Source organism: Aythya marila (assembly GCF_965140915.1).
Source record: "Aythya marila genome assembly, chromosome: 4".
Classification (NCBI taxonomy): domain Eukaryota; kingdom Metazoa; phylum Chordata; class Aves; order Anseriformes; family Anatidae; genus Aythya; species Aythya marila.
Genome location: NC_139045.1, coordinates 62,327,655 through 62,351,454, shown reverse-complemented (window position 1 = coordinate 62,351,454; position 23,800 = coordinate 62,327,655). Strand labels below are relative to the sequence as shown.

The window sequence follows — 23,800 nt, the reverse complement described above, 5'->3', positions numbered from 1 at the left end:
AGCTTGTATGAGCTTATGAAGCTCAGTGAGCTGATCCATCTTAAAAATAACCATTTCTTTTTTGCTATCTTCTGTTTAACCCAGATCAAGTCACCCTTCTGATTTCCTGTGGGGCACCAGTGCTAACTTCAAGCTGTAAACCAGCTTTGTTGCAAAACCAACCACCATGGAACTAGAGCCTTCAGGAACTCTGATGGGTTGAATTCCTGTCAGCATTCAAAAGAGCAGGCATGTTAACAAAGTCAGTCTCACTACTGAAAATGGAAAACTAAATCTTTCAGGTTATTAAAGGTAGATATCTCCTTATTAAGAGATTAGATGCAATTTGTGATTACATGGTTCTCTGTGGGTTTGTTTGTTTGTTTGCTTTTGTTTTAATTACACTGAAGTGTTTGGCACATTTGCAGTTGTGTCTATATTCAAGCATTCTATAGCATCTTGTAAGCTAGGTACAGTTGTACAAGTAATTTCTTCCAAAAATAGAAAGTCCAGACATACTACAACATCAAGGTTAACGCTTTATCCTTACATAGCACTTCCTGGAACAGTTCTCTCAACAGAATGGGTAGGAACAAAGAGTAACATATTTCATGAAGACATGGAAATTAATAAGAAACTTCTCCCTATAAAAAGCATTTACCTAATAAATAACACTTCCTCACAGGAGCCACTCCAGCATTCTTAATGGCCACTGCTGCATCCATCTATACAGACTGTTTCTCTGGGTATATTTCTGTTCATTTCAGGACAAACAGCCATGTTAAAAAACTTGTGTGGTGTTTTCATCCAATACTCTGAATTGCTTGCTCCCAACAGAGCCAGCCCAGGTCACCTCCAGGGCCCTTCCATGCCTGATTCCATTGTTGCTTCCAGAAGATGTTATAATGGGTTGGAGACACTTACTGCTTCTCCTACATAGCCCTCTGGGAGCTCTCCACAACAAAAATTATAAATGAACATGAAATCATTCACTAGGATATAAAAACAAGCCTTACATGTTCAAAGATCAGTCCAAGTCAGTATTATTATTATAATAAAACTCCAGCATTAAGCAATTTAAAACATCACTTCAGTTCTTCTTCCAAACTTTTTCCAATGTAGATGCAAGACTGGCACATATCTGAGTAAAATTACTCAGTTACTAAGCAATTTATTACTGCTTAACTGTTCCATGTGTATCAAATCCTCCTTGACAGCAGCCCAGATTTTCTTCCATTTGGAAGCTTTTGTAACTAATTATTAACCAGCTAACCTGTTTTCAAGTGGCAGTGAAAAATTTTTCTTATAAAATCTTTCTTATAAAAAGTAAAACTGCTTAGTAAAGAAATATACTTTGATTAACTATAAAATGAGAAAATAACATCAAGTATATTCAGATCATTGATAGTAAATTTATTAGCTATTTCTTAAACCAATCTGTGGCAATTGAAAGGCTACAAAGAATTGAATTCAGACTATTTATATTTCAACAACTGGATGATTTCAAACCAGGCAGTAGAAGTGGGTCTGTACAAATCTTTCACATTTGCTACCTCATGTATTTTAATATACTAAGGAGTTACCCAGGCAAATAATAATAATTTCACTTAATACATCTACTAATAAGGGATTCATCACAGTATGTGTAAAGCTGTTCTCATCTCCAAGTAGAATCAGCATATAGCTTGTTTCTTCTTGACAAATTTCTATCATGACATGAACACTTCAGTCCAAAAATTCATTAACTTAATTGAAAATTATAATTGATTATACTGAAGAAAATATACTGAATATAATATAATGAATACAATATAAAATACTGAAGAAAAAATGTAAAAAATCTTCTACAATATTTGTATCTACTATTTGTCTAAGCAAACTAAAAACATCAGTTAGTTGATAAACTAAGAGTACACTTACACTTGCAACATTACAGTATTACCAACTCGCAGATGAGAAAGGGGAAGCAACTCATCAGGCTATTTACAAGGGACTGAACAAAATACATAATACATAAAGAATCCAAAGACGTAAGAAAAATACTTTGTAAATTATTTGATTGTTACAGATTTAACAAAGCAGCCTCTTATACTCTTTTTCTAAACTACCTCTTTGACCTGGCTGTGCACAGCAATCCTATTTCCTCAGACTCTGCTAGTCTGAGGAAAAAAACCTACTTCAAGAAATGTTCAGTTGAAGAGGCTAGCTTGAAATTAGGGTTAGAAAGCAGTCATTTCTTCAGCAGTTTAAGCTAACTGCAAGTCAAATGGATGGTCCTGGCTGCTGCTGCTGGCCAAGCACTTCCAAATCTTCTTATGTGACAGCACCACCACAACACAAGATAAATCCATAAATTCATGCAAATAAGAGCTCCTCCCTTTGTTCTGTTCAGTTTAGGTTGGATCAATGAACTGAACCCTCTGTGCAGTACTACCATGCCTACAGTTGACAAAAGCAAAACTGAGTTAAATCAGTTGTGAAACCACATTCTTAGAGCCTGAGTGTTGCAAAGACGCTGAGAGCAGTTGAATGTCACACATGTATGCACTCAATTTTTTATTTTTTTTTTATTTTTGTCAAGAATCACTTTTATTTGGAAATATTAAGCAAGCAAGTTAGGTTAATCTGGGACTCCTACTTGTAAACTTTTTTTTTAACTTTTTTCCCTAAATCATTCTAAAAGCAAAGAAAAGTTTTTTAAGAGTTTCTGCCTCATTCAACTTTTATTGAAGTTACAGAAAAGCAATCAGCTACATCTGACTTACACAGGAATTTAGATGCTGTAAGCATGTTTCTCCAGATCACTTTGGTCTGTCACAACCTGAAACAGTTCAACAAACCCACTCTACTTTTTATCAGTAGGAGCCCTCAAGGATAAGCCACGCTTCCTTTGCTAGGTTTGAAAAGGAAAGGGAGAATGAATCAAGAAGCTAGAAATATCTTGGGGTATGCAACCCTAAGATATTATCTATTAAAATTTTAGCGTGGCCCTATCCTATTTTCTTTATGACTTAATACACTCCTCTTCTAAAATATATTAGGAGGGCATAATTTCCACGGCCAAGATTTTCATAATTAGAATGGCAAAGAAGCTTTGGCTTTAGCTAATGATTGGACATCCATTTAGGCTACCATTTAACATACTTCCATCTAAAACACTTTTATAAAAATGTATTAAACAACACATTAGGTTTCTAGATCTTTCCAGTGAAACAAACATTTTTAATACATTATAGACAAGAAGTTGGGTATTCAGAAGAGTTTGAGTGACTACCACAGCTGAATTTGTTCCTAGCAGATACTGTAAAGAACCTGAGGAGATAACATTAATGACTAGTGATTGCTCAAATACAGAGTTCCTCTCTCTAGCCCACAAACTTCTTAGTTTTCAAGTTTTTCATCCAAAAACATTGATCATTGAAACATTGAATTGTATTGAACAGTTCAGACCACGGCCCATCAGCCAGAACCCAGATTCACTTATCTCAATTGTTCCCACTAACCAGCCACAAAGTAATACATATAAATTCAGCTACACAACGTAAGGCATTGAATGGCAAAACAGTGAGTGGGTTGGTTTTGTTGGCTGTTCTTGTTATTTTGGACGTACAGGGGAAGGCTGGAGGGGCTGGAGAGCAGGGGTTGTAACTGCTCAAGGTCAGGAATATAAAAAAAAAAACATATATATATATATACATATATATATATATATATATGATATTTGAAGGTCTGGTTTTACCCAGTTAGTAACCTGCCTCATTGAGCAGTCAGTAACAGATATTTAGAAAGCAACATAAGCAAATAATAAGCTAATATAGTGACTGTTCCTTGATACACACCATCAGCCTGATACTACATCTCTGACCTGCTAGGAATACAGCTGAAATATTTACTAGCCACTGGTGGTTCAGCCCTTCCCAAATCTTTGCAGTCCCTTTCTGAACCCATATGCATGGCTTTTACAACAGACAGCTATTTTGGCTTTCACAGTTTAATTACCATGTAAGAAAATAATTTAATCTGCTTAAGGCTTGCTGTTTAACAAAATTTCAAAAACTAAGGAAATCTCATGACAAGATGCTAAATAATTGCTCTTTAGTCTCTTCTCCACAGCATACACATATTTGTCTCTTTTTCTAATGATAAGGAATCCAACTATTTCATTTCTCTTCATACTAAAACTGTTCCATTCCTTTGATTATTGTTGCTCTCCTATATACACTGTGCAGCCTGGGACCACCTTAACTTTTCTTGATTCTTGAGGATAATTCTGGGGTTTATACCCAAAAATCTAATTCCAGTATAGACAGAGTCCTACAGGAGCTTTGCAATATGGCTTGAGGGATACTCCCTGTCACATGCGGAAATAACAAACCTAGCATTTTTTGGTTGTTGTATTCATCTCTTCTTTCCCTTTCAGAAAAGATGGTGGGAAATTTTTAGGGAATTCTGACTAAATGATGCAAAAATGAGACATCCAAGAAGTTGGAAATAATTAACAATCTTTTTGAATCTTGCTTGCTAATAATGATGTGAAGACATAAAATAATTTCATAGAGTTAACACTGCTATCCAATACTTCTTCACTAGCTGCTCAAGCAAAGAAAGCACTGGCATACTCTAAAGACAGCCATGTCAAATGACAGCCATGCTGAGCTTTTAAACACAAAACATTAGGCTGCACACTGCGGGCTACGCTCTTGGGAACAAAAGTGATACTGAAGGCATAGCATGAGTGTGGTAACCCCAACACAGCAGCTACCAGTATAACAAAGCAATACATACCAAGCCATTTTACTGACAGCACCAGTTAGCACAGGCCATAATCCGCTGAGATTAAAAGAAAACAGACACCTCAATAACCTCAATAAAAAACTGCAGCTTTGCAGAGATTTGAAAAGCATTTATTATCATTCTGCTGTCCCATGTTAAAGTCAAGAGACTTAATTAGAAAGTGTGGCTCAGCAGACCTCTCACCTCAGTGGCTCAGCATGAGTTACCACCAGCTTGTTCTGTCACACTCACGCTTCACATCCATATTCCACACATTGCCCAGGCTGGTTCCACAGCCAAAAATCTGTCAGGCTTACAAACTGCATGAAGATGATTCTACAGCCAGAGGCATGCTCTGCACGAGTACCAGTGCATAGAGACACAGGAAGCTTGAGCAAAGCCAATTTATTCTCCCCCTGCCATGCTGCAGCGTGGGGGGACTGGGCAAGCCTGTTCGGGGACGGGGCAGGCCTCTCTCGGAGGCATTGCACTGAAGACACCTCACTTATAGAACAGACTATCACAGGCCCAGAGAAAACTGCCCACACTAATTCCAGAGATACGCATATAAGTTTATTAGGACACAGGTTATTTCACACTGTTGCCCCTCACCACCAGTAAAGCCAAAGCATTTTTGGAGGAAATCTATTTTCTTTTTTTGCCTCTGAAAGTTGTGGACTGGATAAATAACTTTCTAAGTCTTTCCTCTTTCCTTTAAATAGTCAGCATCTGATTAAGTTCTTTGCATGTTTCTATCCAGCAGATTAACCAAATTTGGTAACTCAGACTCAAACAGAAATTCTATAATTACTTTAAAATGCTGCAGTTGTGAACAGGACTATAATACCTGTAAAATACAGTGCAAGTGAAGTATTACCTATGCCTAGACTTGGAACTCTGGAATTTCAATGTACAAGGTCCCTCATTAGAATCAGATGGAGACAGATGTACCCACGCAGTGGGTGGGCGCTGATGGACATCAGCCCTTCCAACCTCTCTAATGAGCAATTTCCCCAGATTCAAAGCAAATTTTCATAAAAAGTTAAAGAGAAATGGCAAGTTGCCTCCTATTACCACTGGCCTAACTGCTTGTGCTGCTGCTTCTATAAAACACAGGTTGGATATTTTTTTTTTCAAAGAAAATTATTGTTAAAACCATTTGGCTGAAAGTGAAGAGCTATTGAAAGGTACAGTCAGACTGGCAGCTTGCTCTTAAAATTCCCCCCACCACTTTTACAAGTATCGTTTTGCTTGTGGCTTTTAACAGCTGTTCACACACGCCTAAGCTAGATGTGAACTTTTATTTTCCCAAAACTAAACGGGAAGCTTTAAACAGCATCTGAATTAATTTTTTTTAATTAAAAGCGGAGGTTAAAAGGACTGTGGAAATGGATGATGCAGCTGTGCTGATGCTAGGGAAAAGAATTCCAGAACAAGAAGTGAGGTAGAATAAACACACCAAGTAAGTTTCACAAAACTAAGTGCACACCACACTTATGAGACTTTATTAGCTAGTGTAAAGTTAACCCTATGTTTCTTCAGAAATATTTTCGAAAATTAAACTGTCATATTTTGCAAATATAATAGAATTTGGCTACCTGCTCTGCTCTTCCTTCGGAGCAATCCTAAAATTAATTCCAGAATGAAGTGAGTTCGCAGGTTCCAGTATTACTCCCAAATACATCTTATGTGACACACAAATCAGCACTAGCTCACTAATATTGCCATATATTTACTGCTTTGGCTCTCAAAGGAATTTGACTTCCACTTACATCCATTCTTGGAATAATTAAACATTTTTAATCAGATTTGCAAATGTACTGGGATACTGAAAGATGCATGCAGGCATGCCTAGAGGGACATTTTAAAGCACCAAAGCAACTACTGGGCAACCAGGCAATGGTTTAGCTACATTTGAAAATCCCATCAGACAGCTATCTACATTTCTTAGCACTGGCAAATTCATGAAAGTTTAATATTACTTAATAAATAGCACTATAGACTTTTTTTTTAAAGGAGAGTAAAAATGTCAAGCTACATATTTCTACATATACACATTACACATAGTTCAACATATACACATTAAGTTCAAAAACACACAATGACAATAAAATAATTCTAGATATCTTCACAGTATTTAAAGGGTCTTTTCTACTCAAACATTCAGGAAAAACATACACACATTTTTAAGGCAGAAAACTCATAGGATTATGAAGGAAATGCCACATTAATTCCCATGGATTATATACACTGCAGACTGTAGCAGCTCCAGAAGAAATCTTTTTCAGTGCAGCGGTACATATACCATTTAAACCAGAAGACCTTAATAGTTCATCCATCAAGTTTACTCAGCCAAAGAAACTGCTAGAATTTTTAGAAGATGTCTAATATACTAAAGAAGTATGCAGAACAACCTGTACTTTCAAAAGCAGATACTATTAAAAAGAACAAGAACCTGGTGTTCACACCTAGTGATGAAGCACCAATCTATGAATGAAAAAGAAAAGCAACAACACTAAGGGCACTCCCTTTGCACTAAGTAAAAGGGACTAAGCATAGAGAGAATGGAGAGGACAAAGTAGTGTAGGAAGAGTAAGAAGTAATCCATCCCAGCAGTGACTAGTAGAGGAAGGCAAGTGGAAAATTTTAGTGATCTCTGTTCCTTCCAGTGTCCACACACATACAAGAGACTCAAGGATGAGACATAAAGCATTCACAACAAATTTGACCAGCTGACCTAATCAAAACCAGGAATCCAGAGTATTCTAGCCAGGTCAATAAGCACACTACAACTCAGACCCCTGCCTAAGAGACATAACCTGATACTGTCTTTGATGATACGAAGCCTTGATTTCTATTGGGTTAGTCCCTTGCTGAAACCAAGACACAATTTGAAAATTAAACAGAGATCACATGAAATACTTTATACAGGTGCATATAAGTTACACTGGTGCACTTCAACATAGCAAACCCAACAAACAGAAGTTCACTACAGGGAAACATGCTGATAAAGCAAATAGAGCATTAATGTTGCTGAACCTTCTCTGAATGAAGGCATGCTTTGAGAACTGAGATTAATATACTGTACACCCCTGACAGATAAAATGATTCACAGCGAACCAATTAACAAAACATGTTTCATATTAGACAGGGCCAAAAAAATAATAATTTCCCAACTATATTTTTCATAACTATGAAGTGGTTATAAAAGTAACTTTAAGTAAAGTAACTTTTTGTTCAGTTGTCTAATAGTGCTCCCCTCAGCCCTACAAATACATATAAATCAATTATTATAGCATCAGTTAATAAAAAGGCATAAGGAGCTATCAGTGACCAATAAAGACTTGGCAGAAATACAATTCCTTAATATTCCATAAGTTAGCTTAAAAAAAAAAAAAATGGCTAAATGTTCTGAGAAATGGATATGCCCAATAAATAGGACCACAGGGATGTATTCACATTATAAAATGCTCAAAAGTGGATGACATGGAAACAGAAAATGGCTCGATCCCATATGATATTTCTTTGTCCAAAAGATAACAGAAATACTCTATTTTTCCTGCTGTAAGCTAGAAGTGTTCTCAGGTTAAACAATTATAACAACATATATCCAACCTAATAAACAAAGGCATAATGTGGTGAAACTACTCAAGTTCAAATGAAAAGAAAGCATAACCATTTTCATCAATAAAGGACTATAATCTGCTTAGGACAAATAAAGTGGTTTTATTGTACATTTGCTCGGCGGTTTCTTTGCACCTCGGTTTCCTAATCTCTGACTTTGTAAAGAGACAGACTTTGTCTCCTTATGGCAGCAGTGCTTGGGATGTTAGCAGATGCTGCACTGGGTGAGAATAAAACTGACATTTGACAGTGATCTACTCTAGTGCAATCTAAATACCAGACATGAAGCAAGAACTAGCCGGCAAAATATTATCACCTGTGCTGCGTAGGTCAAACTTCATTATAAAAAGGAGCTTGTAGCTAAAATCTCTGAAATGAATCTTAGTCACGCTGATGTCAAAGGCAAAACAGCACTAGTGACAGCAGAATGGGACATTCAGTTTTGAATGCATTATTTTTCATCTCCTTCTCAAAGCAGAATTAAGAACATCCTAAAGCTTATCTCCAAACAGTTGTCAATATGACAAAAAAATGAATTCAGTGGAAATATCACAAACAAAATGTTATTACTCATTATAGGATAATTTATTTCAAAATTAGAAGATGAGGGGTGTTAGCAGTTATTTCTGGTGACTATTGAAGTGTCTGAAGATATGAAATACATTAGAGCAAAACAGCTGATTTGTAAGTACATTTCAATGCGCTTAAGTACATTTCAAGAACATCATGACCACGTACAAGATGTTTTTTCTGTCCATTTTGCTCTCTAGTGGTCTGCCTGCATTATTCATTGCCACACTTTAAGTCTAAATATATGAAGGAAACTTTGGTGTTCATTCACTGCTTTTGAAGTCACTAAGACCGCTTGGAACAAGCTAGGAGAACTACATGCCGTGGGACTGTGACGATGCTGTAGTCCTTGCTCTTTCACGAATAGTAATTACTCCAGCAAGTGCGTAAAGCAGACAGGCCCAGTTACATAAGGCTCAAGTGCAAGTTTTTATGAACTGCAGAAAAGCATGGTTAGTATGGGGAGGGAGGGGGGAAGCATGTTTCACACTTTTATTGTAAAGAACATGAGAATCTTACAGAAACTGCCAGAACAGATGTTCATAAATTGGGCCCTTAATCTACAGCACTTTCCAGGTTTTAAGCTATATCCACTGGTCTGTAGAACATATTCCTCTCTTTTTAATATAATTCTTCTGTTTAGTTTTTTTAATAAATAAGTTTATGACTTTAGTAGTGTTGCCAGCTGTTCAATTTTGATTTACTGTCAGAGTCTGCTTTAATATATAGTGGCTTTTGTGGCTTACCCATATAGATTACATTTTAAGCTTCAAGATATCACTATAAAGCAGCTGGAAAAAGTACTGGCTGTGCTCAGAAACCAGCATTATTGCTCTAGTGATCAACCACTTAAACATGCAACTACACCAGTAACTATTCTCTAAAAACCCTTTGGATACACCATTCCCAAAACTAAACTGCAAAACTTACTGTGTACGAAGAAGAGCTGTTAATGTATGTTCTTTAAAAAGCCAATTCAAGAAAATTAACAATTATCAATTTTGCAGTGCATTAGCTGGCAATGAAGAGATTTCTACAGTGATCATTCTTTATTCTTCCATTATATTGTTTCCATTACTCGTACTTTGTAGCTTGGGACAACTTAAGAAGTAAAAAGCCTTCACTTTAAAAACACCTCCCAAAACAAACAAACAAACAAACAAAACAACTACAAGTTAAATGTCATTAAGTACACACATTTTCAGTAACTGCTCTTGATAAACATTAATAGTGTTGTAGAAAGTTACAGTTACTTAGCATGAAAAGAATTTACAGAGTAAAGAACACAATAACTTCTAGGAAAACCCAGAACTTTTCTACACCCTGAACTTGCATTGCATACTTTATGACTCCTTAAATGGTGCTTTCTAGAAAATATCTTTACAGCATGATGAGAAGTTACTGAATATTCCTCTTAAAGAGCTGTTAATACCCTTCAATTTTTAAGCTCACAGAATTGCAATATAGCTTTTTCTTTTGCCCCTAATATGTGCAAGTACAGGTTATGTTATTAAAATAAACTACCCCAACAGCATTCTTAGAATTGAACAATGGATCAAAATAAAAAAACCTCTGGCAATACTCTACAACTGGACAAGTCCAGAATCATTAGCCAGAACTACTAGTTGGTCTTTTTCTTTAACTGAAAACTGCTTTGTCTGCTCAAAAATGTTCCTTTTCCCAAAAAAAAAAAAAATAAAAAATAACTTCCTTAAAAAATTCCAACCAGGAGAACAGTTTGTTTCAGAAATATCTCTATGGTGCTCGGTCTGAGGGGTCTTTGTTTGTCTTGCACTGTTGTTTTCTCCCAAGTCTGGATTTGCCAATCAGACAATATTTGTAACATGTCACTCTGATAAAGTCCTACCATACCTAAGACAATGTGATTCATCATTCATGGAAGATAAAGAGAAAACAGAAACAAATCAAAACAAAAACAGCCCTTATAACCACAGTGTAAGGAGCCCGGCCTGTAGGAGAATAGGAAGAGACTTCCCATGATATAGCAATGGCATCTCCAAATCAAAATACATAAAGATTTTCCGTAATGGTTTTGAAGAGTGTTCAGTAGACTCCAAAATGCCACAATTTTCTATGTGGACATAGAACATAAACATTTTTAGGAACAGTCCTACTTAACAGCCTGACCAACAACTCTTACACCCTGCTTTTTTCCTTTGCATGACTACACCACATGAATTTTCATACAAACTTCTCCTGTAAATGTATAAAGTAAACATTTAGCAACTGAGGGCCTCTCTTCTCTTCTTTCAATAATATCAAAGGTGCACTATCAGTACAGATCTTAACCTTTTTCCAGCCTTCATTCGAAATTAACTTATCCACCACAAAAATGTTTAAGATTTCAGAATCAGGCATTTTAAAGTTGCCCTCAATACACATAATGATTTTCCAAAATAATTTTCGTAGTATTTTCCAAAAGCAAGCCTTTCTTAAGGGAGTTTAGTATTCTGTGTGTTCCACTAAGCTGTTTAGCCTACACCTTTTCTGAATTTGTTTTTGTTCAGCGTTTGAAAAAAAAATAATAGCAATAAACCTGATGGCAGTGTTCAAATGATTTTTATTTTATAAATGTAGGAATGCTTAGGAATAAGTTCTTTAGTCTCAGAAAAAGATGTTATTTCTCTTTTATTCAAAATATTAATTCAAAATATTCAAAATATTAAGGGATTCTATCATCACATACATCTACACTATTATCACACAAAATTAAGTAAACCTATTGGATGATATTTCATGAAAAAGAAACAACATATGGTATGTAAAAAAAAAAGTAATCCACAAGAATATTACAATCTATGAGCTAGTCATGAATATATCAGAGTAAACTTGGAGCAGTCTAAATAAAGTCCCTAGAATTGCTCCACATTTATATGTACATAACCAACTGCAATTTTTATCCTACAGCCAACAATTCCCCACACTGAACAAAAGAATGCAGAAAACATGGTATGGCTCATTTTACACTATTAAAAAAAAAAATAAGCATTAAAAATACTCATCTGGATGAGATGGGATCTCACAGCAAATTACTTTGCAAAAGATCAACATAGCAAGATAATCCTATAGTATTATCTTAACTTTAATCTCTGTAAGAACTTCAAGTTTTCTAAAGTACTTTCGGGGCATTGTGTCAGAATTGTATTTTGCATACTACAAACTGTTGTTAATCTTATTAATGGAGGTTATTAGTTATGACTGTCCTCCAAATTGACAAAGCCTATCTAATAGGCTCTAATTCTCTAATTGGATCTGAAATAATTACTGGTTACTTCTGATAAAAATCAGAAATGTTTAGGGTTTGTTGAACTAAATGGAGAAAGGTTAAGTCTTCCTTGCTGGTTAGGAAGAAACCTCTCTTCCACACTTTCTGCCTGTACAGAGTAGTAAACATATTCAGTTACTGCATACATTTCAGTTGAAGTTGTAGTGTACACATAAATACTGTGCAACTGTTACTATATTTTATTAGTGTGACCCTAAAACTATGAGGCATTACAAAAAGATAAGTTTTATCTAGGTTTTAAATTGAAAATAACGCTACAATAGCACTTGTCTCTTTTCCCCGCTTTGTCCGAAATCCGAGTACTAATGTCCTATTCACACCTGAACATTGGTTATCCTCTATCATCGACTTCCTTCAATAATAATATATGAGAATATATTTCCACGGTAGCTAATGGAGACATTCCTACAAATCAATGTGCTGCAGTGATACAGAAATAAAAGCCTATTTCACTGTAATGATGCTTCCAGACTTCCCTCAAGTCAGGTGGTTACTTGCAGTTAATGATCTGTGACATACCACACAAGTAGTCCTAAAAAGACTTATTATCCACTGCATGTGCAACAATATTTGCTTTATGGATGGCTAAATGAATGAAGACATTCAATGTAACTGTAAAAGTAAAATCAAAAGAAAACTTACAAGTAACATGTTTTCTTTGAGTAAAAGAGCTGTGAACATTTTCCATTAATACTTAACCTTTTGCTGGAGCAGTGCAACCACATATAATGCTTGAATCCATAAAGCCCAAGAGCTGTTCAGGGTTAACACTGATTAACTGCCCCTAATCAGAAGCCATAACTTTTAAAAATTTCAGAGAGCTTCACTCGACTAGTGAAATCAAACTGCATTTACAGCACGTGGCAAAGATGGGAGCAGAAACACTTGCAAAGAAAATAAATTCTCTCCTATCTTAAAAACAGGTATTTTTTTCAATCCAATAAAATAGATAAGAAATTGTTTGTTTTTTTTTTTAATCGCATATTTTATCCTGCACTGAATTCCATTAACATAATAATAGAAAAGAATAGCAGAATAACTTACGATAAGCTAAAATGCTACAGCACAATATCTCCCATGACTCTCAAGACTGTGCAGACATTCACACATTTTCTGTTTATAATTTTTTTCATTTACTAGACTCAGCTTTTGTCCACCATATGTCCACCGTAGATTAACTATTCCCTTAGGTACAATTAAGGGCTTTCCATTTGTTGTAAGAAGACCTAAGTATGAAGGACGCAGCCAGAAAAAACATTTCTACCTAAACCAAAAACAGAAGCACATTCAGCCTGGACTATGGTTTATGCAGCATCTTTTTTATTAGACGTGTGTCTACATTGCTAAATAAACTAAAGACAAAATCCATGGAAACAGTAAGAGATCTCTCAGCATTACGTTTGTGTATTATTGTAAAAATAGGATACATATACTGTTCTAACCTTTGTATTTAAACGGTTTACTTCTATTTCCATTTTTCAATGACATCTTTAAAGATTTTTCTGAATTTAAGCATAACTGTTAGTGAATGAGAATATATTATTTACTGGCACTTCTGTCACATTAGCATTTGAGTTCCAACCACACTAATAATATTCTACCAGGTCTTTGAAATTGATCTCAGTTCTTGGTTGGTCTTAGCAGGCAAAACTTATGTGAGCAAATGAAAAAAAAAAGTGACAAGCAGACTCGGGATTAAGTGCAGGAAGGAGAAGAAACCAACTTACCCACACTCACTGAAGTAAGGAAGCATAACATAAGAACAGTCTATTGGCTGGACTAGTTCAAAACTACCCTCTTTTTTTGTTAAAGCACCGTAAAATTAGAATGAGGAAATGTCATTTTCAGCTAGCAGTTTGCACAACAATGATGCCAATGATCATTAATGATCTTTTGAGCAACACAACAGAAAACATTTCTGTGTGTGTGTGTGCATGTGCGTGTGTTAGCACTCTGGCACAGACTATTTGCTCTCATCCTTGAAGAGTCACCATCAAAATTCATCATGTATAGATATTACAGTAATGGCTGTGGCAATGGAAGAAAGTCCAGAAAGTCTGAAATTTAGTTTTAACTACCTGATTCAGCAGCTGCTGTGTCTTCTGTGACTTCCCATGTACAAGACCACTTTATGAAGGATTCTTTGTGAAGGCTACAATTATAACATGGGCTAATTTTTTACCTGGACAGGCTGGAGAGATGGGCAGGAAAAAAACAAATGAGGTTTAACAAGAACAAGTGTAGAGTCCTGCACCTGGGAAGGAACAACCGCAAGTATCAGTACAGGCTGGGGGATGACCTGCTGGAGAGGAGCTCTGCGGAGAAGGACCTGGGGGTCCTGGTGGATGACAGGTTGACCGTGAGCCTCCAGTGTGCCCTGGTGGCCAAGGAACCTGCAGGGAATCTGCTTTGGCAGGGAGCTTGGACCCAATGATCTCTCATGGTCCCTTCCAACCCTTACAATTCTGTGATTTTCTGTGATTTAATTTGTGGCCAGAAGCAACATTTATCACAACAGATCTGGGCCAGAATTCATTATGTATGTATGTCCAGATCCTTGTGACATATCCTGTCAGCTGGTTTCCCTTCTCAGGCAATGGAATACTAAGTAAATACTACAGAACACCAGTAAACCTTCCCCACACGTTCCTTTCCTTTTGTTCTATACAAATTTCTGTGAGCTTAGTTACCTTCTAAGGAATCACACTTGTGGCTTCTATCCCTGTGTGGCATATATCACAGTTAAGTATTGCCCACATGACAACGTAACAGAAATAATTAAATAGACCATTTTGGCACTGAAGACAGCCAGCTCCACTACTATTACAACAAGCACGGTTTAGGATCAAAATCTTTCAAGACAGATGTTTTCTCAGACAATCAATGCAATTTTATCACTCCAGAATTTGTATGTTTTCACCTTGCTCCCATCTCTAAAGTAATGCAAAATACATTCAGACACTGAGTTGGAAATTTATCATTACGATGAATAAAAGACCATTTTCACCTGTGATTTTCCCATTCGTTAATTTCAGCGTCTTGATAAAAATAATTTTTAAAGAGTTAACTGACCACTGAAAGAAACAAATACATAAGACTGTGATTTTCTATTAACCTTACAAGTTAGTCGAGACAAACATTCTATACATATTTTAAAACAGGGTAGCATTCTACATTTATTCAAATGAGTGGGTAAATTGACCGTAGCATAGGACAAGGTTTTCTTTTTAAGGGAGTCTCTACATGTAAGTAGTTTACCCTCCAATCCCAGGAGCACATATGGGACCTGCTGTCAGACATACACGAACTTTAGTTTAATCAGGCATAAGACTCAAAAGAACAGGGGTCTTTGCTTTACTGTTCAACACTTGTCTTAATTACAGGTGAATGACCTAACAAGTGCAAGCCCACAGGAAACAAGAACAGAAAACAGCTGGGGGAGGTGGGAAAGGACGAGAGAATAAATGTGTAGTGCTGAACTTTAATATGCCAGACCCAGAAAGAGTATTAATGAAGTAGTGTTCTCAGTACAACTGGGGAGACTAAGTGGCTAAGGCAGTAACCAAGTACAAATGCAGGCTGGTTATGTCCTGTTACCAGCCAGACTCACATTAGTACACAGTACGCCAAATGTTCATTGGGTTCAGGGCTGGAAAATGTTTCTTTCTGCACTCAGATAAGATAGGTAAAAAGATTTTACATTGTATGTAAATGCAAGTTAAAGGATACACTAAAATGTAACCTTTCAACTTCACAGTGTAACAGCATATCACTTCCTGTTCAGAGATAGCACTCCAAGATCAATTAATCATGGCTAAGACGAACAAATGGTCAACATTCTTAATTAGTGTTGATGCATTCTCCTCTGTGCCCTCATCTGTCATGAAGACTGTTTAAAAATCTGAGTTATTAGTCTTTATTGAGGAGTTGGTCTGGTTAATATCTCTAGGGATAGAAATCATTCATCCATCCACTATACAACAGTACCTGATAATTCCTAGTCCCTATATAAGCTACAGATAACCACCGCCCTAAGACCATCTAGGTAGCTATAAATCAAAATGAGTGTAGCTCCCATGCAACCTGGGTTAATTTTTGTTTACAATATATCCACTGAAAAAGTTGGTAGGACACTTGAGGACTCTGCCTATAGATTAGTGCAGAGGAAAATATATATAGTAGTAGTCAAGGTAGAAAGGAAAGAAACACATCAGTCACACATAACACCATAAAACCTCTCTAACTCACACTAACAACTAGAAGATCCACTGTGAATTACTGAACTTTAAATCAATCCTAAGTTTAAGTAAACATCGTAAGTGAAAAAAATACATTCATTTGATGACCACAGCTTAATTTATACTACACAATATAACTCAAAAGTATTTCACAGTAATATGTCTATAAAAGTTACTGCACTGAAGCTCAAAAGTACTTGTTAATCTTCACAATAAGCCTTAAACCTTTATCACTGGTGCAACTGAAGTTGTACATAGCCACACAGAAGTAAGCATGGTTCAGATATACGTGACAGTAAATAAAATTAAACTACTGCAAAGTAAGTTACAAAGAAAGTTAAATTTAAGATTCCACGCTAACTGTAAGTTTTGGGATTAGCATCATCTTACAATTTATAACTAATATAAAACAACCAAAAAAAAGAAATTCAACTTTACACATTTAAAATTCTATTTATTATCAAATGCACAAATCACAGAATCACAGAACTGTAGGGGCTAGAAGGGACCTCAAGAGATCATCAGGTCCAACCCCCCTGTCAAAGCAGGTTCCCTAAAGCAGGTTGCCCAGGTAGGCGTCCAGACAGGCCTTGAACTCCAGAGAAGGAGACTCCACAACCTCCCTGGGCAGCCTGTTCCAGTGCTCCATCACCCTCACCATGAAGAAGTTCTTTCACATGTTGGTGCAGAACTTCCTGTGCTCCATTTTGTGGCCATTGTCCCTTGTCCTGTTCCCACAAACCACTGAAAAGAGGTTGGCCAAATCCTTCTGTCTCCCACACTTAAGGTGTTTATAAACGTTAATAAGATCCCCACTTAGTCTTCTTTTCTCAGGGTTGAACAGACACAGATCTCTGTCTTTCCTCATAGGGAAGATGCTCCAGGCCCCGTAACATCTTTGTGGCCCTCCGCTGGACTCTTTCCAGGAGATCCCTGTCTTTTTTGTACCAGGGAGCCCAGAACTGGACACAGTACTACAGGTGAGGCCTGACCAGGGCAGAGTAGAGGGGGAAAATCAGTTCCCTTGACCTGCTGCCCATGCTCCTTTTAATCCACGTCAGGATGCCATTGGCCTTCTTGGCCATCAGGGCACACTGAAGGTTCATGGCCAACCTGCCATCCACCAGGACCCCCAGGTTCTTCTCCGCAGAGCTCCTCTCCAGCAGGTCATCCCCCAGCCTGTACTGATACTTGCGGTTGTTCCTTCCCAGGTGCAGGACTCTACACTTGCTCTTGTTAAACTTCATTTGTTTTTTTCCTGCCCATCTCTCCAGCCTGTCCAGGTCTCACTGAATGGCAGTACAGCCTTCTGGAATGTCAGCCACTCCTCCCAGCTTTGTATCATCAGCATACTTGCTGAGGGCAGACAAATTTCTTTCATCAAGGTCACTGATGAAGATGTTAAACAAGACCAGACCCAGCATCAACCTCTGGGGAACACCGCTAGTCACACGTCTCCAGCCGGACTCTGCGCTACCAATCACCACCCTCTGAGCTCGGGCAGTCAGCCAGTTCTCAACCCACCTTACTGTCCACTCCTCTATCCCACACTTTCTCAGCTTTGTTAGCAGGATGCCATGGGAGACAGTATCAAAAGCCTTGCTGAAATCAAGGTAGATGACATCCACTGCTCTCCCCCCATCTAACCAGTTGGTGATGCCATCATAGAAGGCTACAAGGTTGGTCGAGCATGATTTCCCCTTGGTGAATCCATGCTGACTACTCCCCATAACCTTCTCTTCCAATTGCTTGGAGATGGCATCCAGAACAAGCTGTTCCATCACCTTTCCAGAGAGGTGAGCGTGACAGGCCTGTAGTTTCTCAGATCCTCCTTCTTGCCCTTCTTGAAGACCAGAGTGACATTGGCTATCCTCCAGTCTTGGGGCATCTCTCTTGTTCTCCAAGACCTTTCAAAGACGATAGAGAGCGGTTTGGCGATCACCTCTGCTATCTCCCTCAGCACATGTGGATGCATCCCATTGGAGCCCATGGATCTGTGTGCATTGATCCCACCCTGACACTCCTGAACCACTTCCTCCTCAACCAGATGAGAGCTCTCCATTTCCCAGACTCTTTCTCCTCCCTCCAGGGTCCAGGGGTCCCAGGGGAGAGTCTTTGAAGCAAAGACCGAAGCAAAGAAGGCATTCAGTATCTCTGCCTTCTCAGCATCCCCTGTTACCAGGACACCCCCCTCATTCAGCAGGGGACCCACATTATCCCTAGTCTTCCCTTTACGGTTTGCATACTTTAAAAAACCCTTCTTATTATCCTGTATCTCCTTTGCCAGCTTCTTCTCCAGGTGTGCTTTAGCATTCCTCGTTGCATCCCTGCAGGCCCTGACAATACTCCTATACTCCTCCCAAGAGGACAGATCCTTTTTGCACATTTCATAGACCTGCTTTTTGATCTTGTTGATGAGCTCCTTGCTCATCCACAAAATGCATACGGAAAGATCAGGTTAACTGACAACAGGACATAACTGCAGGAAGCAGGTCTGGGTAAGGTCTGACTTTCAGCAGGTCCAAATGAAATCAATTTTTTACTTTCTCTTACAGAATCTGTTAGAGAAAAAATGTATGGGAAGGAAGAGTGAAGAATAAAACTAAGCACCCAGCAGGAGAATAGGCAGCTTAAGATGACTTAAATTCTCAAGAATTTAGGAGATCTCAATTCATAATATTACATTATTTTCAAATAAATTTCTGATAGATGAGACTGGAGACTGATTAGAGTTCTGTATGTAAAAATTATCTTTCTACTGTTTCATAAGTAAATCTTAACCTCTTACAATCACATCATTTTAATGAATTGCCATCACTCAATTGGGGATGCTCAATTGTCGTGCTTTCAACAGACACACAGTAACCTACTGTGTGTGTTCTTCCAATCTATTGCAATGTACAACAAAATAGAATAGTCAAAACTAGCACTGATTAATTTAAAACACCACTGAACATTTTGTTTGTTTGGTGGAATACTGAAGAAATTGCAGGAAACTTAAAAAAAATTAACAGATTGACTACAAATTGATGTAACAGAACACCAATAAATCATGAAGTTTTATAGCCAAATTAACAGCTAGTACATGATTACACACCATACACTACTGTACTTAAAGTAACTTGTGTTTAAGAACAAGATCATTTGAGAAAACAATTGATTTTGAGTTGTTGTTGTTTTTGTTTTGTTGTTTTTTTTTTAATATAGTTATTCCTTTTATTTTTTTCCTGAAGCACTACAACAGAGATCCCAGATGTGTTCACCCCAAAACAGAAAAATACTGTCTGTAAGAAACGGATAAGTGAAAAAACTCAAATGAGAGCCAAAACTTAACTAAGTATGCTTAAAAGAGTAGCACTTATTTTACACCCAAATTTCAAAATGCATGGTTTCAGCAAGGTTTCAAAATTCTTAATGGGATCTAAATGCTGGCCCAACTTTTCAAATGCCACACAATTATCTTCATTTATTCTTGGAAATATTTTTAAAACTTTTACCAGAAAAATAGAATTAGAATAGCATTAGATTGAGTGTTAGAAACATAAGCCCCATTCTTAAAAAGAGAAAAAAGGAAGACCTGGGGACCTACAGGCCAGTCAATATCACCTTTGTGCCTGGCAAGATCATGGAGCAGATCCTCCTGGAAACTATGCTAAGGCACATGGAAAAGAGGGAGGTGATTTGTGACAGCCAACATGAGAAGACCACATGGCATCTTTGTCTTCTAATTGGAGAGACAGATTTAATGGATGGACCACTTAGTTGATAAGGAATTGCCTGGATGGTCACAGGCAAAGAGCTGAGGTCAACAGCTCAATGCCCAGGTGGGGATCAGCAATGAGTGGCATTCTGCTGGGACTGGTATTGGGACCTGCTTTATTTAACATCTTTGTCGGTGACATGGACAGTGGGATTGAGTGCACCCTCAGCAAGTTTGCCATCAACACCAAGGCCAAGCTGGATGGGGCTTTGAATAACCTGGTCTAGTGGGAGGTGTCCTTGCCTGTGGCAACAGGATTGGAACTGAGTGATCTTTAAGGTCCCTTCCAACCCAAACCATTCTATGACTCTATGAATCACTTCTCTGGGGATGCGAATATAGCTGGATATTTTTCTAAAACACACATAGCTCCAAAAACACAGTGCAGTTCTGAGCCAAACTACTGACTGAAATTTGTTCTTTACAATGTACAAGGTCAAGTAAGTTTGTTAGTTCATCAAATGGCTTTTACTGACTTCAAACCTATTGCTCTTATGTCATGCATAGATCTCTTATAATTTACTGAGTAAAGCTGAGCTATTCTGAACACAGTGATTCCATCTGAAGAACTTGTTATCAGTAGCTTTATCCTTTCATAATATGCAAGAATCAATACCATACTTCTATATAAACACTTACCTTGTTTTTTATTTCTGTAACATCAGTAACCTCTCACAGGCTATTGAAGTACTGAGGGGGAAGCCCTCCCTAGGTATTCTTCTGTTTTATCAAATTCATGAAAGTAATGCAGTTCTAAAAGCTGAACTTCTTATCATGCTGAAATAAAATTAAAAGCATGACAACTGTAAAACTACCTCCTGCCTGCCTTCTTTTGAGAGATACCAAGGGGTTCAATGTGTGCAAAACCAACAAGTATCCTTAGGACCACACAAAAGCAATAGCTTGCTTTTTTTCTTTATACACAGTTTCTGATGAACAGCAAGTTAGCAAGTACACTATTCCTTCAGCTGCCATCACCATGAAACGAAAACCATTTCCCTAGTCAGCATCAGTCTTTATCTGGAAACTCACCTACAAAACCATATTTTGTTTGCAGATGCTCCCCAAAAAATACTTGGATTTTAAAGAATCAGAGGCATGTATGTGAGAAAAAAATACATACTAAAGGTGTAATAATTACAAAACAAAGTCCTTTAATTGCAAATGAAAAACAGAGTTTGATCTAGTACCTCTACGGAGTCATTCTAGCAAAAGAATTTTACTTATCCTATGTTACAAAGTATCCTACTACAAATGCCTCTTAAGATTTGCAGAACTCCAGTTAGCAAGTACAGTTTTGGGACAAAATATAAATCAGTGAAATATGTTTTTCATATGAATTTCAACAGAATCTGTATTATTGACTTTGGTCTGATGCAGAACAACACTATGTTATACTTTCAGAAATGTTATCTGTATATTGTAACTCTAAGAGCTTTCCTGTTTTCTTCCCAATGTCTTCCCTGTTTTCTTTCACAATGAAGATCGTAAAATGTTATAGCATCATAGTAGCAACATTACATTAATGTTTCTGAATGAAAGCGTTGTCTCTAGATTGTATTAAAATTATTTTAAACAATATTACCTTTCTGGATGAGAATGGCTTTTTTGTTTGTTTGTTTGTTTGTTTAGTTTTTTTGGTTTTTTGGTTTTTTTTCAGATTTGTTCTTGATGTGGACATTGTGACACAGACACAAAGGAATCGGAAAGTGAAAAGAAAAAGTCTGTTGTATGTTGTTCAAATAAATATATTTAAATTGTTAAAAAATGGTACCTGCTTCTACCACTTGAATTTATTTATAAAATTGTTTTATGTTGCTCTTATCTTTGATAGAAAAAGGGTAATAGAACAAGGATCAAGACCTCAGATATGCTAATAATATTTCTGAAAATTTCTTAACTGGAAATGGGGGAATTTGTTATCCAGCTAATTAGGGAACTAATGAGGTGATTGTTATTTAAAGGAGCTAGTTTGTACTTACATGATCAATAAGAGGACAAGTTAAAAAAATTCCAGAGAACAGGAAATAAGTAAACTCGTGCAAAATCAGAGATAGCATGTAAAAAGGCCTTATAAACAACTCAAATATTGTGTCTAGTGTACTTTAAGTAACAGATACAAGTGCTTAACATACCAGTCTCTTGACCTACAGAACCATGAAATGTTCTGTATAAATAATATTCATGAAATAATATCTGTTATTAGAGCCAGGAATGCTTCTCGGGTCTCCATTCTAGATGCATGCCATGGCTATATCCTAAAGCCCTATCAAATTCAAACATGGATGAGACATCTCTCCACTGCTGTGTGCTGCTCTCTAAATAAAGAAAACACAGGCAGATAGGCTGCAAAAAGTTCCTCAACTTAACTGCCCAGAACCCTGAGGTACACCCAAATATGTCATCTGTACACAGCAGTAATGCACAAGACAGTATTATTTAGTTTTGTTTTACTAATGATATATGCCCTGTGACATTTCTTCACTAGAGAGCAACATCCAGAGTATTCCAATTAATATTTAAATATGAATAACTTACTTTTATTTCCAACCAAGGCCACAAGTGGCTGTGTTTCTGATTCTTCAGTCACTTTTTTTACCACATTATACCAGTCCTCTAAATTTTCAAAGCTCTGGCAGTTGGTAATATCATAAACCAAAAGAATACCCTAAAGAAAAAGATACATTTAAAATGCTACAAGTTGTAAAAATATTTTAATATGGCAAAATCTGCATTAGTCTAATTTATTATTATAATAAAATAGGGCATTTACAATTAATGACATTTTATCTTCTTAGGAATTAAACAAGAGTCAGTGTAAGCCACTGTAATAAACAAATTTTACTACAGTACTTCATCTGCACTCTGTGTGTTCCAAGTTCAGACACTAGATGAACTACAAAGGGAGAAAAATATGGCAATTCAGGAAAGAGTACAATTAGTTACATTAGAAATACATCAAACTGCATATGCGTTGTGAAAAATCTAAAAAGAGTTTCATACTAATGGTAAGAGAAAAATCACACTGGAGAAGGACTTTTATTTTAGCTAATCTTATTTGTAGTTTACTATTCCCTTCCTGAGGAGAAAAAAAAAAAAAAAAAGAAAAAAAACAGCTTAAGCATACATTTGCCCAACTTGTTACATCTCTGCTTTCCTTTGGGAAGAAAGTCCAGCTCCCTTCCTTTACTGCTATAGAAGCCAAGCAAGAAGTACTAATAATCTTTTTAACTTTCAAAGGACAAATTAAAAATGGTTAGAAGTCAAGAAGAAGGTAGTTCCATGCATTTCAGAGGCTGTGGACCAGGCTACAGGTAATGAATACTCAAAACAGGCATTCCTGAGAATCTTGTATACAACGAATAAAGTTAGAATTGGATTCTGTTGTGCTTGTTTTCATGGAGTTCACATCTGGAAAAGATCCCCGCAACCGAGCACTGTTTCTCATATTGAATTTTAATGAATATTATTTCAAAATAATAATTAATAAATATAATTCATACAAATACATACAGATTTTTCAAGTCAAGTTTTTCAGAGGCTTGTCTG

The 23,800-nt window shown here is 36.9% G+C and overlaps 1 protein-coding gene across 5 annotated transcripts in view; it reads right to left on the bottom strand.

Moving 5' to 3' along the window:
- RAB28 (RAB28, member RAS oncogene family) overlaps positions 1-23,800 on the bottom strand; it is a 65,119-nt gene that overhangs the window by 22,959 nt on the left and 18,360 nt on the right. For all 5 annotated transcript variants that reach the window (XR_014317441.1, XM_082759625.1, XM_082759622.1 and 2 more), the window contains one exon: positions 22,790-22,919. Coding sequence is in view for 4 of the 5 variants with exons in the window: in XM_082759625.1 (XP_082615751.1) it covers positions 22,790-22,919 (130 nt within the window). In the remaining variant the exon portion in view is untranslated. The remainder of the gene's footprint in view (positions 1-22,789; positions 22,920-23,800) is intronic.